General features: G+C 43.7%; 1 protein-coding gene and 1 non-coding gene across 6 annotated transcripts in view; both read left to right on the top strand.

Annotated features, from left to right (window-relative positions):
- Positions 1-1,185: 1,185 nt before the first annotated feature.
- Positions 1,186-15,853, top strand: part of N4BP2L1 (NEDD4 binding protein 2 like 1) — a 30,086-nt gene continuing 15,418 nt past the window's right edge. The window contains exons 1-2 of one of the 5 annotated variants that reach the window (XM_047755906.1): positions 1,186-2,934; positions 4,742-5,640. In XM_047755906.1, coding sequence (XP_047611862.1) covers positions 2,759-2,934; positions 4,742-4,868 — 303 coding nt within the window. In that variant the 5' untranslated portion in view covers positions 1,186-2,758 and the 3' untranslated portion in view covers positions 4,869-5,640. Of the gene's footprint in view, positions 2,935-4,741; positions 5,641-15,853 lie in introns of those variants that run through there. The other 4 variants (XM_047755905.1, XM_047755904.1, XM_047755903.1 and 1 more) reach the window with 4 other exon arrangements.
- On the top strand, positions 11,237-11,346 carry LOC125113694 (small nucleolar RNA SNORA16B/SNORA16A family). The gene has a single exon (XR_007131556.1). It is a non-coding gene; the product is annotated as a small nucleolar RNA SNORA16B/SNORA16A family (small nucleolar RNA).

Raw genomic sequence — 15,853 nt, 5'->3', positions numbered from 1 at the left:
AACATTTGAAGTTTCTTCATATACCAAAAATGAGTTATAATTTTCTTTATATCCATCAAGGTAATGGTTTTTAGTACAGCAAAGTGAGACCGTGCTGGTCATCACATTCCAGAGAAATGGAACAGAACTCTAGAGCTGAAAAGTCGTTTGGATGAACTGAGGGCATGAGCGAGTGTTATCACAGGGTAGCCTTCCTCTCTGAAGGCCGCCACCCAGGTAGGACCAGTAAGGATCTGAACACAGTCATAGCAAGGCAGCTCTCAGATCTGCCCATGTGGCCACTAACTCTGTTTACGTTACTCCCTAGCTGACATTATCACTGTCTTTGTTCAGTCTTAGTCTATTAAATTCCAAATTCAAACTCATCTATTGAGAGAGCAGTTCAGGTCTGTATATGATTATGCGCACCTTCTGAATGTCAGGCACTGTGTCAGACCTTGGGATGACAAGGGCAGTCTCGTGGGAGGAGGCAGATACATGGAAAGCTTTAAACAGTGTGGTTCTGAGGAATGAATTGAGGAAAACAATTTGGTGACTTTGTTAAATCTGGAAACTAAGAGACAGGAGAAGTATCTAAGGTCACGTTCAGGTACCGCCAACCATTTTCTCCTTCTTGAACTCTCCCTTCCTGGGGCTCCACATAGTGTCCTTTCAGTTTCTATTTCTATAGGTGCACTTCAAAGACTCAGTCCTTAAGTGCTGTCCCTATAGCGTTCTCTTCGGCTGTCTGCTCTATTCTCTATCTTCTTCGCACAGGGCCAGGATTTCCTAAACTCTGTCTCCAGCTCAGTCCTCTCAGCACACTCGTATTTCCCAGCATCCACCTCATTGCTCCAGCTGCCACAGGCACTGCAGACTCAGTATGCCAAAACTTCTAGTTCCCAAGACTGTGTGTCTTCCTGCTGCCCTTCCCCACGCTGCCTGGGACACCCTCTATAGAAGGAAATAGAAATGGACAGAAGTCTCATGCAGCATTCGCCAACAGAAATGTCAACTAAATATGACATTAAAATTGCATATGTAATTTTAGACTTTTCTACTAGCCACATTAAAAAAGCAAAAAGAAAGAGATGAGATTAATTTTAATAGTACATAACCCAGTACACTCAGCATATTATCACTTCAACATGTAATCAATATAAAAATTGAGATATTTTACTTATTTTTTTTTTAAATGCTGAACCTTTGAAATTCAGTGTGTGTTTTGGTGACAAATCTAAATTTGGACCAGTCATAGTTCAAATGGTCAATAGCCACATGTGGCTAGTGGCTCCTGTATTAGCAAGTGCAAATCTGGAGTGAAAAAGGTGGTATTTGAGACTAGCAAAAACATTGTAAGAAATACTATAGGATACATGGAAGTATGGTAGAATACATACATTGTAAGCATCACTATTTTTTTTGGATTCATGTTTCATATTCTTTATGGTTTTCCCCTAACATTTGGAGAAACTTTAGAAATTCTAGTGTTTCTCAGCAGTGTTAAGAGTCATTCCTCCAGTCGCGGGAAGGGATTTTTGAGAGAGTAGCTCATCTCCCTGCCCCCCCCCCATCCCCCCAATCCCAGTGGAAAGCTGAAATTCTCAACACAGAGCTCCTCCCTACCTGGATAGTCCCTTCCAAACCTTATTGTGAAATCCCTGGGCTTTGTTTTAGAAGGAAATTGCTTTTCTTCACACTTACTTTTCAAAATGTTCAAACCTTAGCTGCCAGAAACAAAATGATTTACAATGATTATTATGCCAAAGCCACCGTATATCTCGGATTTTTCCCGGATGACGTTTTTAATATTCTTTTAGTTCATGCACCTTGAATTTTGTTCAGAATGAGATCTCTCGCTCACACTCTTGAGTGTGAAATACTGGAAAGTACTGTGGTGATCAACCAACTGGCGCTCACCAGTTCCTGGAACTTAGAACTTAATTCTGGATTCTCCTCTGTAGTTTCAGGAGACTGCTCCTTTCCCTGGGGAGCTGAAATCGTTCCTGGGGAGGCCATGTGTTTTCATGTGGCAACAGAGCGTGAACCTGGGCAATAGCTCTTCCTTCTCAGAAGGCCTCGTTTATACTACTGTTCATACATCAGGAAAAATGAGTTTTAAGGGGTACTTTTTTTTCTGAAGAAGAAGAGATTTCTAAAGTTACGTAGTAGCAGCAAAGCCTTCTAAGAATATTTTTTGGCAGGCTGATAAAGGATTAAAGAAAAGAAAAGATACAGGCCCTGGGAGAGTGGTGTTAGCCATCGGGACACCATCCAGATATCAGTGCCCACAAACTGGGGGAGGAAACGGCCTTTACTGTTACTATTCAAAATGCTCTTCATGTTCTTTATCGGCAACCAAAATGATTTCCCTTTCAAGGTCTAGGCCAGTGGTCCGTGGGGGTGGCGTAGGGCTTCTGCCACAGGCCTGCCTTCCTTGAGGGGGGCCCGGGGAAGGGGCCCTGGGAAGTGCCCCGTGGCCCGCCCGGTGGGCCCTCGCCCCTCAGGGCCAAGGGCTCTGGGAGGCAAGAGGAGCGGGAACACGGGGTCGCGTGGCCCAGGTTTTCCCGGCTGTCAGTCTCCCAGCGTCCCCAGCTTTCCAGGTAGGGGCGCCCCCTCCCACGCAGCGCGGTTCGGGCGGGTGGGAAGGAGGGGCTGGGCTGCGAGTGCCCGCCCCTCCATCTATCACATGGCCGGAGAGCCACAAAAACAACAGCTTTGGCCAAGACGGTGACTCCAGGAAGGGGAACGCAGGGCTCTCGCGGCGGGCCCCCACCCCATGGAGGAGAGTTTTCTCGAATCCTTCGGGAGGCTAAGCCTCCGGCAGCAACAGCCGCAGCCTCGGCCGCCCGCCCCGCCGCCCCCGCGTGGGACACCTCCGCGTCGCCACAGCTTTCGGAAACACCTCTACCTCCTGCGAGGCCTCCCGGGCTCGGGAAAAACTACACTGGCCAGGTAATGACGGCGCCCGGGCGCCGCGCGCGGACCCGGCCGAGCGAGCCCCCGCCGGGCCCCGGCCTGCGCCTGCAGCGGGGGAAGCCCGGCCGCCCGGTGCCGGCCGGGCACTGGGCCCAAGACGCGGCGGCCCGTCCCGTTGGTTTCCATGCTGCGCCCTCGCGGGAGGACGGCTGTCAGCACAGCGCCTGGCGCGAGCCCCAGATGGCAGCGGCCCCTGTGCCAGCCGGGCGGGGGGGGGGGGGGGCCCTTCGCCCCCAGCCTCCCAGCCCGGGGTCGGGGGCCCGCGGTCGGGGGCCCGCGGGGAGTCTTCAGGAAACCCGGATGGCGACTGCAGAGGAAGCCGCCGGGCTGCTCGCTGGCGCGCAGGCAGCCGCCACGGTGCGTCAACAGGCGTTTTAAATCGGAGCGGAGAAGCTGGGGGTCCGGGGTCGGGGCCAGGGCGCGTGGCCGCGTGGACGATCTGGCGGATTGAGGCATCGCTGCGTGTGCTTTGGCGGCTGCGAAGGTGCACAGGTGCCCGGGGGAGGGGGCCGTGCGGCGGCCGTCATTGACACAGCCTCGCAACCGGCGCCCAAATTCGTTTACTCGTGAATTGCGTCAGCTGCCCCCTATGGGGTCAGCGCGATTACGCGGGCTTGTTGCTAGGGCCACCTTGCCAGGCCCGCTCTTCCCGCCGCAACTCCCACCACTCTCTGCCCTGCACTCTGTGTTCCTGCAGCGTTGAACTGTTTCTCTCCTTCCCTTTGCTGACGCTGGTCCGCCTGCCTGGCTTGCCTTCCGCCGCCCTTTCCCAGACCAATTGCACCAACCTTTTAAGGCTCAGGTGTGTTACCTGACCGGCAGCTACCCGTAGGAAATGCTCGCCCTTTGGGCTCCTCCACTTCCTATTTACACCTCTGTGGCTGCGCTTGGTTTTGCACATGGTTTTGTTTATCCTTCTGTAAGTTTCCTGAAGACACGGGCCATACCTTATCCTGCAAAGCACAGTGTCTGGCAGTAGTATGTGTTCAACAGAAGCAGTCCCTTTCCCTCAAAGAGCTTTCCATCTCACCAGAGATAAGGCTAGCCCAGAACCATGGGACTGGCCATAGAACCGTGGGGCCTAGAAGAAGAATCAAGGTATCACACATTTGGAGGTGGATCTGAATAGTACACAAAGACTGGGGGGAGAGAGTCTGGGTCCTCTGGGGTCAGGGAACTGTGACAGCCCTGGTGAGGTGCTTCTAGTTTAATTAGGATTCCTGGCTGATTTGTGGAAGTAGAAGCCTTTAGCAAAACAGTATTGCTACATTTTCACAGATTAAAGGAATGGGTGACTTCCAAAGGCCATTGCTACCATTTTCTAAGACACACACACATTTCAGTAGGTCTTCTCTCTCGGTGGAGAGTGGAGGAGCCTGCTTAGACTAGCAGAACTTTATTTTATGATTCAGTCAGAGTGGGTATATCTGTTACCAGCCAAGTATCTTCTGAAATCATATCCTATTCAGTTTCACTTTGGCTTTGCCTATCTGTGGCCTGGCACACTATGTCCAATAAGCATGTAAAGATCTTTGGTCAGATTTTATTTGACTCAGAAGGGAAATAGTATGATGAACAAAAGGTACACAGAATTGAACAGCAGAAGCCATGGGTTTTGGACCTCACTTTTCTCATCTCTAAGGCAAGTGGGTTGGTCTGGGTGGTCCTTAAGGTCCCTTCTGGCTCTAACATTCTACACTTTTAGGATTTTAATTCCTGATTGACATGGGCTAAGCAGAAGACACCGGATGAAAGACCAGCTTATTAAAGAACATCTCTCTAGGGACGACTGGCGTGAGCACTGGCCTGGGAGTCTGAAGATTGTGCCTTTAGAATCTCTTCGTCACAAACTAGTTGGTGACTTTGGGCAATCACCTAGCTTTTCTGGGACTTACTTTCCTTACATGTGAATACTAACAAAGGATTAGGTAAGATGGTTCATCGAAGATCTTTCGAGCTTTTCATTTCTAGTGGTCAGACTTTAAAATGTTTGGTTAGTAATGGCTAGGAAAAGAGTTCTGATCTTCCAGTCAATGTATGGTGTCAGATCCAAGCTTTGCCACTGACTAGCTGTGATCTCAACTCCTCTGCACCTCAGTTTGCTTTCCTGTTGAATGGGGATAGCTCCTGTGCTTCAGAGGGCTCTTGTGAAGATGAAAGGTGTGTGAGAGAACGCGCTGTATCAGTGTTAAGAGGCGTTAGTCACTGCTGAAGATGTGGATCAGCTGAGGTAAACCTCAGGGTGTTCGGGGGAGACGACGCCTGGCTCTGAAGCGAAGGAGGCAGCTGGGAGGTGGCTTTGTGACTTCTCCTGATAGGCTGGGCATAGGCGGTGCTGGAGGCAGAGGACCTTGGCCCTGCTGGGGGCGGGATGTGCATTTCCATGGAACTCTGAGAAGTAGACAAGGATGCAGTCCACAGCTCAGCAGAGGAGGGCGGCCTGCGGTGAGGATGAAAGGTGTAGTGGACGTCACAGGTCATGGCCCTCAAGGATCTGCTTTCTCGACTCCTAGGCTGGTCAGGTAGGGGAGGGAAGGAGAATGGCAAATTGTTAAAAAATATACATGTGTGAAAAAATAGTAAAACTGTAAGTCTGTCTTATGTATTGTTGGGTTCTGGGAAATTCATGTTTTCATTCTTCTGTGTATTTTCCACATTTTCTATAATGAACATGTATTTCTTGGATCAGAAAAATAAAAACTTTTTTTCTTTAAAAGTTGGAGGAGGTCCCTTTTTACAAATGTGGGTTCATCTTCTATTTTTGATTTCTATGTTTGATTAAAGAAATAAAAATGTTTTTGAAATTAGGATATGTCTGGTCTTCCAAATCAATGTTAGATTTCTGTGGTTTTAACTTGTATGTTTTCATAGTTTGAAGGGACTGGGATGTAGCAAACATCTATTTAAATTCTGGGGTCATATTAAAAAAAATTAGTTGGTGTTTTTCTGGTTTAAAAATTTTAAGTACATCAGAATATAAAAAGTTAGCATGCTCCCTATATGTGTTTTATCATCTCTATTTCATTTCAAAAAGACATTTCAAAAAGAGGTTCTCACCATTGACCTGTAAGTACTACTTCCAGGAATTTATCCCAAGTCAATAACTGGACAAGTACATGAGGATAGAAAAATGCTCATTGAAAGAGTTTTTTTAGATGATAGGAAAAAAATGTGAAACAGCTTAAACATACAGAAATAAATGATTGGTTTATAAGTCATGAGTCATAAATGAGAACGTAGTTGTACATTTGACATGCAAATGTATACATGAAAATCCACTTTCTGTTCAATGAAAGGACATCTGCATATACTAATAGACAAATGTGTAAAACGATAGATGTTATTCATAGTTATTGACTTTATGGCAGTGGGATGGATTATATCCTTTTCCTCTAAATTATTTCTATGAGTGCATATTAATTGGTAGCTTTTTAAAGGTGAAAATAACTTTTTAAGTTAGTTGAAAATAGTTTTATTAAATAACTTGACAGGACCAGGCTGCATGACAAAACATTTATTAAATAACCAAATATGTCATTTTTTAAATTTATTATTTTCAAAAATTTTATTGGACTACAGTTGACTTAAAATGTTGTATTTCACATATACTGCAAAGTTAATCAGTTATGCATATACATATATCTATTCTTTTTTTCCATATAGATTGTTACATAATATTGAGTAGAGTTCCCTGTGCTATGCTGTAGGTCCTTGGTTTTTTGGTTTGTTTGTTTTTTGGCCGCACCTGTGACATGTAGAAGTTCTCAGGCCAGGGATCCAGTCCAGCCCACAGTTGCAGCAATACCGGATCATTAACCCACTGTGCCACAGCAGGAACTCTATTTTGTAGACAGTAGTGTGTCTGTGTTAATCCCATCTTTCTAATTTATCCCAGATCATGGAGAATGTTAAAAGCTAGAGTACTGAGTTGATAGAAGAAATAGGATTCCCAACCCGGGACCCTTTCACTCTCAGCAGATGATCCAGAACAATTTCTGTTTCCACAGCTGAACTGATAAACTCACTTGGATCTGCATCTATCCTTTCCTCCTACCTCCATGAAAACATTTATGGACCTCTGTCTACCTGTTTGTTGTCTTTTGTGTGTGTGTGTGTGTGTGTGTAAAACGTCCTCCTTTGGGGGCCATTTTAACCAATTTTTCTTTTTTTCTTTTTAGGGCTGCAGCCTTGGCGTATGGAAGTTCCCAGGTTAGGGGTTGAATCAGAGCTGCAGCTACTGGCCTACACCAAAGCCACAGCAATGCCAGATCTGGGCCTTGTCTGAGACCTACACCGCAGCTCATGGCAATGCTGGATTTTTAACCCACAGAGTAAGGCCAGGAATCGAACCCACAACCTCATGGATACTAGTTGGGTTGTTACCACCGAGCCATTTTTAAGTGTCTAGTCCAGTGGCATTAATTGCATGATATGCAACTGTCACCTCTATCTTTAAAAAAAAATGTGTTTTTTTTTTAATCATCCCAAACAGAAACTCTATCCATTAGACAGCTCCCCGTCTCCCCTCCCCTCAGCCCCTGGTAACCTCTGATGTAGTTTCTGTATGTATTCAAATATTCCAGATACCTCATGTAAGTGAAATCATACAGTCTTTATCCTTTTGTGTCTGGCTTATTTCACTTAGTTTAAAGTTTTCAGGGTTCATCCATGTTGTGGCATGTGTCAGAACCTTATTAATTTGTGTGTTAATCCCATCTTTCTAATTTATCCATGTAAGGGCTACTGAATCCCTTACATGGATATACCACTAAATTGTCTTTTTGAAATGAAATGGCAATAGTAGAGGGTAGTTTTTCTTCCTTCTCTTCTTCACTCCCTCTCTCCCTTTATTTTCTTTCTTCCTTCCTCCCCCTTCCTTTCTTCTTTCCCCCTCCCTCTCTCTCTTTCTTTCTTTCTCTCCCTCTCTATTTCTCTTTCCCTTCCTTCCTTCCTCTCTTTCCCTTATTTGCAGAATTAAAAATTGTCCACCTTAAGACAGTCCCTGAAATTTTAAAAAAATCTTTACATTTCAATGAAAGCAAAGTCTGGGGACCATGCTCTAGGACACATGGCATCCTTTGCAATGTGCTAGTTCATTTTGGCACCATCAAAAAAGGTCTGTAACAAGGATTCATTAGGCTCAAAGGATGCTCAGTGACAGCTGTCTTTTTCCTCATTTATGTCTCTGGATGATGTGGAAGTTTCCATCAAGAGGAATACCTTTTCATTTCTTGGCCCTAGAGTTTTCCAAGGATGTGAAAGATGCTTTCCTGATGTGATGCAGTGATAGGACAGCAATGGGGACAAAGGTATACTTTACAACCGAACAGAATGAAATATGGGAAGCAGCGAGAAGAGGGGATCAGTTAGGTTAGCTAAGTATGAGTAATTGGATCTCAGAGCATACTCGTTCCACCGTGCTCTGAGCCAGCAGGCCTGGACCATGGTGTTTTAAATTGTGAGGCCAGGGTTCTCAGAAATAAAAGCAAGGTCAGTATAGAAAGTTTGCAGCATTCCAAGTCTGTGTATATGAAATTAGAGTATCAGGCAGGTGATGTCTCAGATTTTTAGTCACTTAGGTCTACTTGGAGAAGCTACTAACTTTTTATATTTTTAGTGATTTTCCTCAGGTAGGTCCTGAACCTCCTTTCCCCATCTCTGAGAGTCCTTGCAGTGCCTGTCTCTGGAGGTTGAGATAAATGAGGACTCGACATGCCACGTTATGTTCACAGTGTAAGAAGACTCGGTGCGGTGTATGTTGCAGTCACTTACTAGAAAAGTAATACAAGAGAATCAGCATCCCCACGGTCCTGGGGCTGTGGGAATAGTGGAAGAAGACCCTGCTGAATTTTCAGGGGCAGTGTTATGTCATGGGTGTGGTTATGATTAGAGAAGCAGTAGAAATAGAGGAGGAAATGAAAGAGGAAGGATGTTTTCATAAGAAAATCTCAGGAGATACACAGGAAGTTCCTTGAGATTTCTTCTAGCCCAAGCCCAAGACATTAAGTTCTAAGAAGTCATACATCTTGGTCAAGTCTCATAGGGACAAATTCTCCTTAGTTCTAGTCAGAGCTTTTTCTTCTGCACCAAAAGGAGAATACCTGCACCAAAGACTGGGGGTGAGCTGGTGAAAGCATAATGAGGTTGGTGTCCATCTGGTGGGTAATGAAAAACACACGTAAAGGCCCCGTTATGAGCGCTTAGTTTACCTGAATCTCCACTGTCAGTGTAAGGAAGCCACATGTTGTTATTTGTCAATATTGATAATGTTTCTTCTGATAGAGAAAATTACCAAGGATTAATTTTTCTTTGTTAATGTGGAACCATTGAAGGCCATGGGAAGAGATGAGATTTAGATTTTTAAATAAGCATTCATGTTTATCCTGACTATGGTGTGTGAAGGGAGACAGTGTAGTCAACACTGAGCTCCCAGGGGTGTCTAAAGTCTCGTCCTCATCTGCTCACATGACAGGGCGTTTGTAACGTGACCCAGCTGCCTGAGTTCCTTTTTGGCGTTTCAGTGAACTCTTTTCAATGGTACTGTTCTAGCCCTGTTCAGACTCTAGAGTAACCCAATTAGAGGTTACTTATTATCATTCCAAGTTACCTAAAGATAGCTAGGCTCTGTAAGATTGAGAAAATAGCATGATAGAGAAAAAGTAGTCTCATGTCTGATTGTTCCTTCATAAGGCTCTCAGTCGCGTTGCGGGCATGGCTTGAGCAGAAGGCTGTCTGTTTTGATCAAGGTAAGACCCTGGGAAAGGGGAGGGAAGTATGGAGACAGAAAAGAAAGCCCGCATTACTGAGTGTCCACTGTGTGCAGGCACTTTATATGTGCTTACTTAGGATTTTTACAATAATCCTGACATGGAGTGTTTGTTTGGTTTTTGTTTTTTAAGAATGAAATTTTTTTTTTTTTTTGCTATTGCTTTTTAGGGCCACACCCACAGCACATGGAGGTTCCCAGGTTAGAGGTCTAACCGAAGCTACAGCTGCCAGCCTGTGCCAGAGCCACAGCAACACCAGATCCAAGCTGCATCAGCGACCTAAACCACAACGCCGAATCCTCAACCTGCTGCGTGAGGCCAGGGATTGAACCCACAACCTCATGGTGCCTAGTCAGATTTGTTTCTGCTGCACCACGATGGGAACTCCTGAGGTGGGTTTTTATTTTGACCTGCAGCTCTCTTAAATTTAGAGATGTAATCACACAGCAAAAGGCAAACTATAAAATCCTCTTTCAGTGGTAGTGCTAATTGTTTTTATGTTTTAGGTGAGAACGTTAAGATCAGAGAATCATGCATTTGATCCTGAGACTCGGAATTTCATTGTGCACAAAGTGGTCTTCTCTTACCAGGGATGTTCATGGATGAACACAGCTTCATCCTCTTTTCACAGCTACTACGGAGTCCTGTTGAAGTGAGCTTGTATAACTGGGATATTTCAGTATTCCTTTTAAGGATATGATGAAGAAAAGGGTCTGGGGGCTTTCTCTGCCACCGAGAGTAGCAATTCTCCATTCTTTGCTTGTACTTTGACTTCCCTTCCTTGCATTAGCGCCACCTCATAGATACTTGTTTGTTTGTTATCTATGTATTTTGTAAGCTTCATGAGATGTGATGCAAGCACCCTGAGATCAGGAGCTTTATTCAGCCCCTAGAAGGAGGCCTGACACATAGTAGACCTGAGTATTTGATAGATTTATTTTTTTGTTTTGTTTTGCTTTGCTTTTTTTTTTTTTTAGGGCCACACCTGCAGCATGTGGAAGTCCCCCTGGCTAGGGTTAAAATCAGAGCTTTAGCTTCCAGCCTACACCATGGCCACAGCCTCATACAAGGCATGATCCAAGCTATGTCTGTGACCTACACCACAGCTCATGGAAATGCTGGATCCTTAACCCACTGAGAGAGGCCACAGGTTGAATCCGCATCCTCAGGGATACTAGTCGGGTTCGTTACCACTGAAGCCCAATAGATCTGTTAATGCCAGAAGTTTCCGAAGAGTTGGTAGCTCAGAATCAACATGCATCTTGACTAAACAACAAAACCAAAAAGGAGATTATTCACATAAAGAGAAATGTAAAAGAATGAATAAGCTGTGGAGAAGAGACAAGAAGGGGGAAAAAGAGGAATAGAACCACTTAATCCAAATACTCCAGAATTCTCTTCAGCTCATAGGAAAACCATTTTTATGTTTTACATGCGAAAATGCTTGATGTGTCATCTCCTTCACCCGATAGTTATCCTAAAAAGGAATTTAAAAATAAGCATCAAAGAAAGCTTACCCCTTTAAGCAGCAGTCAGAAAAGAGCTCAAAACGACAGTTTTCCTGTATGGCCACTGTTGTGTTATCTGGGACTGATTGATGCCGTTTTGGGAAAACATGGCGAAAAAGAAGTTGATGCTGAAGTGGGTGTGCTTCTGACTCCTTCTCCTCTTCTGAGCATGGCTGAATTGACCACCAGAAAAACATACACATCGGGGAAACCTGTGGCCTTGCTGGATTCTCTGCAAGGGCTTGTTCACGTGCAAGATACTGAAAGGAGTGTCTGCTAGATACTCTGCAGTGGGGCCACACTGGCACACGAGGGCTAAAGGCAAGAGTGAACAGCGGGACAGCCTGAAAACCTTTCGCTAGGAGTCCCCGTAGCTGCTGTGGCTTGGCGGTGTCTATGGGGCTGGTGTTGGTTGACGTCCATCTCTCTAAGGATAGGGCTCAGCCTTGGCGTAGCTGGCAGCACCAAGAAGGTCCAGCCACACCAGGCCTCAGGGGAGACTGTCCCAAGGTATTTATAGCCATGGCTTCCTCCCTGTTCTCCTCGGGTTGTTGGGTCACTGAGACTCTTTCCTGCCTCCCAGCTTAAAGTCCTCAAGGAGACTTCTAATGACATCCAGGAAAAATCTTCTCTCCCATCCTCTTTAGGGATAAATCTGAGGTTTGGATAAAATCCTCAACCTATAAAGATGAGTAAATGGAAGATCCTCCTCACACAGTTCGGGATTCTACAAAAAGTTGCATAATCAAGGCAACAGAGTCTTATATTCAAAAACCATTCATACATTTACGGAATGTTTATTGATTACCTCTCGTGTACCTGACGTTCTTCTAGATGTTTAGAATAGAGTGGTGAAAAAAAGTGATGAAAATCCCTGACTTCCTGGAACATATATTCTATCAGAGAGAAAATTAAAAAAAAAAAAGGAATGGAGAGAGGAGTTCCCATCGTGGCTCAGCGGTTAACGAACCTGACTAGCATCCATGAGGACTCGGGTTCCATCCCTGGCCCTGCTCAGTGGTTTAAGGATCCTTCGTTGCCATGAGCTGTGGTGTATGTTGCAGATGCGGCTTGGATCCCGAGTTGCTGTGGCTGTGGCGTAGGCCAGCTGCTATAGCTTGGATTGGACCCCTAGGCTGGGAACCTCTAAATGCCGTAGGTGTGGCCCTAAAAAAGACAAAAAGACAAAAAAAAAAGACAGGTGGAAAGAGGGAAATTTTAAATAACATCTGCTCTGCTCTGTTCTTTCAGAAAACACAAAGTTTTCTACAGCTATTAATTTGAGGTATGAACCCTCAGAGGCGTTCTGCATGAGTACAAGGAGGTTGGCACAGTGATGTTCATTGCAAGTTGTTCCTGATAGGAAAGTTTGCAGATAACCTCGACATCACTAGAGAAAAGGGTCAGTGAGGTTTGTTTAGTTTCTAACACTCAGTCACAGTGGTTTAGTGTGTAGCTCTGAGGCCAGGAGCCTGGGTTTTATTCAGCTGAACCACTCTAGTCTTTTGCTTTTACTTTCAGCTTTATTATGTAATTGACACATTGTGTGTAATTTAAGATGTACAGTGTGTTGATTTGATACACTTCTACCCTGCAAGGTGGTTACCGCTGTAGTATTAGCCAGTACCACCATTATGGCACATTGTTACCATTCCTTTTTGTGGTGAGGATGGTTAAGATCTACTCTCTTGGCAGCTTTCACAGACATAACACAGTATTAACTAGGACCGCCATGCTCTGCACTCGATCCCCAGAACTCGTTCGTCTTACAGTCGGAGGTTTGTACCCTTTGACCAACGTTTCCCCATTTCCTCACCTCTCAGCCTCTGGCAACCCCTGCAGAGCTCTTTCTATGAGTTTGACTTGTGTAGATTCCACATATAAGTGAGGTCATTACAGGGTTTGTCTTTCTCTATTTCATTTATTTCACTTCTAATGCCTTGAAGTTTCGACCATGTTGTTAAAAATGGCAGGATTTCCTGCTTTCTCACGTCTGAATAATATTCCCTATTTACCACATTTACACGTTGACAGATGCATAGGTTGTTTTCATATCTCGGCTATTGTGAGTAATGCTTCAGTGAACATGGGAGTACAGATGCCTCTTCAACATCCTGTTTTCATTTTCTCTGGATATATTACCAGAAGTGGGATTACTGGAGCTTCTACAGTTCTGTTTTTAATTTTTTGAGAAACTGCTGTTCTGTTTTCTGCAGTGGCTGCACTGATTTATATTCCCCCCAACTGTGCACAAGGGTTTCTTTTTCTCCACGTCTTCATCAATGCTTTTAATTGCCTGCCCTCTTGAGGACAGCCATTCTAACAGGTGTGAGGGGGTAGCTCATTGCGGTTTTGATTTGCAGTTTCCCTGCTGACTAGTCATGTTGAGCATCCTTCATGCACCTGCTTGCCGTTGGTATGTCTTCTTTGCAAAAATGTCTGTTCGGATTCTCTGCCCATTTTTAATTGGGTTGTTTGTTTTTTTTTTGCCAAAGAGTGGTATGGGTTCTTTAGATAGTTTGGATATTAATCCCTTATCAGATACTGATTTGGGTATATTTTCTTCTGTTTGGTAGGTTGCCTTTTCCTTTCATGGATTTTTTTCTTTTGCTGTATAGGAGCTTTTTAGTTTGATGTTGTCTCACTTATTAATTTTTGCTTTGGTTGCCTGTGCTTTTTGGTGTACTATCTAAAAATCATTGCCGAGACCAATAACAAGATTTTCCCTTATGCTTTCTTCTAGGGGTTATATTGTTCAGTTTTTACGTTTAAGTCTTTAATCTATTTCAAGTTAGTTTTGTGAGTGGTATAAAATAGAAGTCCATTTTCATTCTGCCTCAATCACTGCCACACAGTAAATTAAAATTTTAGCTAGATTGGGGAGTAAAATGTAATAGAGCATAGGTAAATATTTACATAATATTGGGCTGGGAAAGACTATTATAAATGTATTATCAAAGGCAGAAAGTAGAAAATAAAAGCTGGATACATGTGACTAGAAAAATTTCTAATGATTTAGACATTTATGTTAATTATAAATAAAACTAACAAGAAATTGGTATATTCAATGAGACATTGACATACTCAATACAAAAGCCATAAACCTCCAAGGAGGAGGTTTTGTTAACAATCAAAGGGCGTGAAAACGAAGTTCACAAAATAATCTCTAAATGACCAGCACACGTAAGGAAAAATATTTAAACTTGCTGGTGGTGGAAGAAGTTGGGAACAAACTAAATACCTAGCCACAGAGCATTGGTTAAGTAAATTATGGTACCTCCATATGAATAACTATGTCATGACCATTCCAAATAGTGTCCTAGAATCCTATTTCATGAGGTGGGGAATAACTGCCGTGGAAATAAGTTTGGTGGGAAGTGGAGATGCTCTGCATGTTGTTTCTGTTTTTATGTAACAACATCAGATGAGGGGAAGAAAGGAAATTCTGTCTGTCTGCTGGAAAGAAGATCAAAATATTAATCATTATTTTTAGGTGGAGAAATAGAGGAATTTCCTCTATTTCACAGTCTTTTTTTTTTTTTAAAGCGAATGTGTATTACATTGTTAATTAAAAAGGAAAGATAGTATTTTTTAGGTTTGTGTGGGCAGAGACACAGGAGCCAGCTTGAAGGGGTACCTGCTGACCAGATTTGGGACAATTTGAGTATCATAAAGAATAATGATGGTAAGGATTATTAAAAGGGGAAGGGGAAAAAAAGCTCTTCTGTGCTGGACAATGGCACCTAGTAACTCTAGAAGAAATTACATGAGCTAATCTGTATTCTGCAGTCCCGATGAGATAACTGGTGTGGCAGTGAATGGACGCATCGTTGAGGAAGGCTGTTGGGGAACAGGATGTTACGTGGGGTTTCCTGTCCTCCACTCCTGTACTGCCAGGGAGGCAGTGCACCTTTACAGTGGAGAGATCCAGCCGACCCCACCTTTTAGTCACGTGATCAGACTTAGCATGATGGTACGATGTGCCAGCCGGAGTACACAGGCATCACCTCTGTACTTTCCTTCCAAAAATGTTTAACCTGGATCTAACGAGGAGGAAACAATCAGGCAAACCTAAAAGGTGGGGCATTCTCAAGCCAACTGACTAGACTTCAAAAAGGGAAACCAAAGAGGGCATGAGGACAGTTCTAGATTAAAAGGCACTAAAGAAACATAATAACCAGGTGCAGTACTTGAACCTATAAAAGATAGTATTGGTACCATGAAGGAATTTCAAAATTTTTAAATTAAAAAAATCTGTTAATATTAGCTATTATAAATAGCTAAAATATAAAATTACAATGCAAAGTAATACATTTATAACTTATAATATATACTTTATAATATTTATAATTTATAATTGTAATAAAATAACATTGGGGCTATTTTGAAGATATGATAATGATTATGTAGGAGAATGGTCTTATTCATAGAAGATACTTGACAAAGCATTTGGGCACAAAGTATCATGATGTCTGCTGTTTATTTTCAAATGGTTTATCAAAAATACATATGTGGAAGTTCCCCCAGTGGTGAATTGGGTTCTGCTGTGTCTCTGAAGCACCAGAGCGCAGGTTCTATCCCCAGCTTGGCACAGTGGGTTAAAGGATCTGGTGCTGTCAT

This window comes from Phacochoerus africanus, chromosome 13 (assembly GCF_016906955.1).
Source record: "Phacochoerus africanus isolate WHEZ1 chromosome 13, ROS_Pafr_v1, whole genome shotgun sequence".
Classification (NCBI taxonomy): Eukaryota; Metazoa; Chordata; class Mammalia; order Artiodactyla; family Suidae; genus Phacochoerus; species Phacochoerus africanus.
Note: the sequence above shows the minus strand (reverse complement) of the source record. Positions and strands in the feature narration are given on the sequence as shown.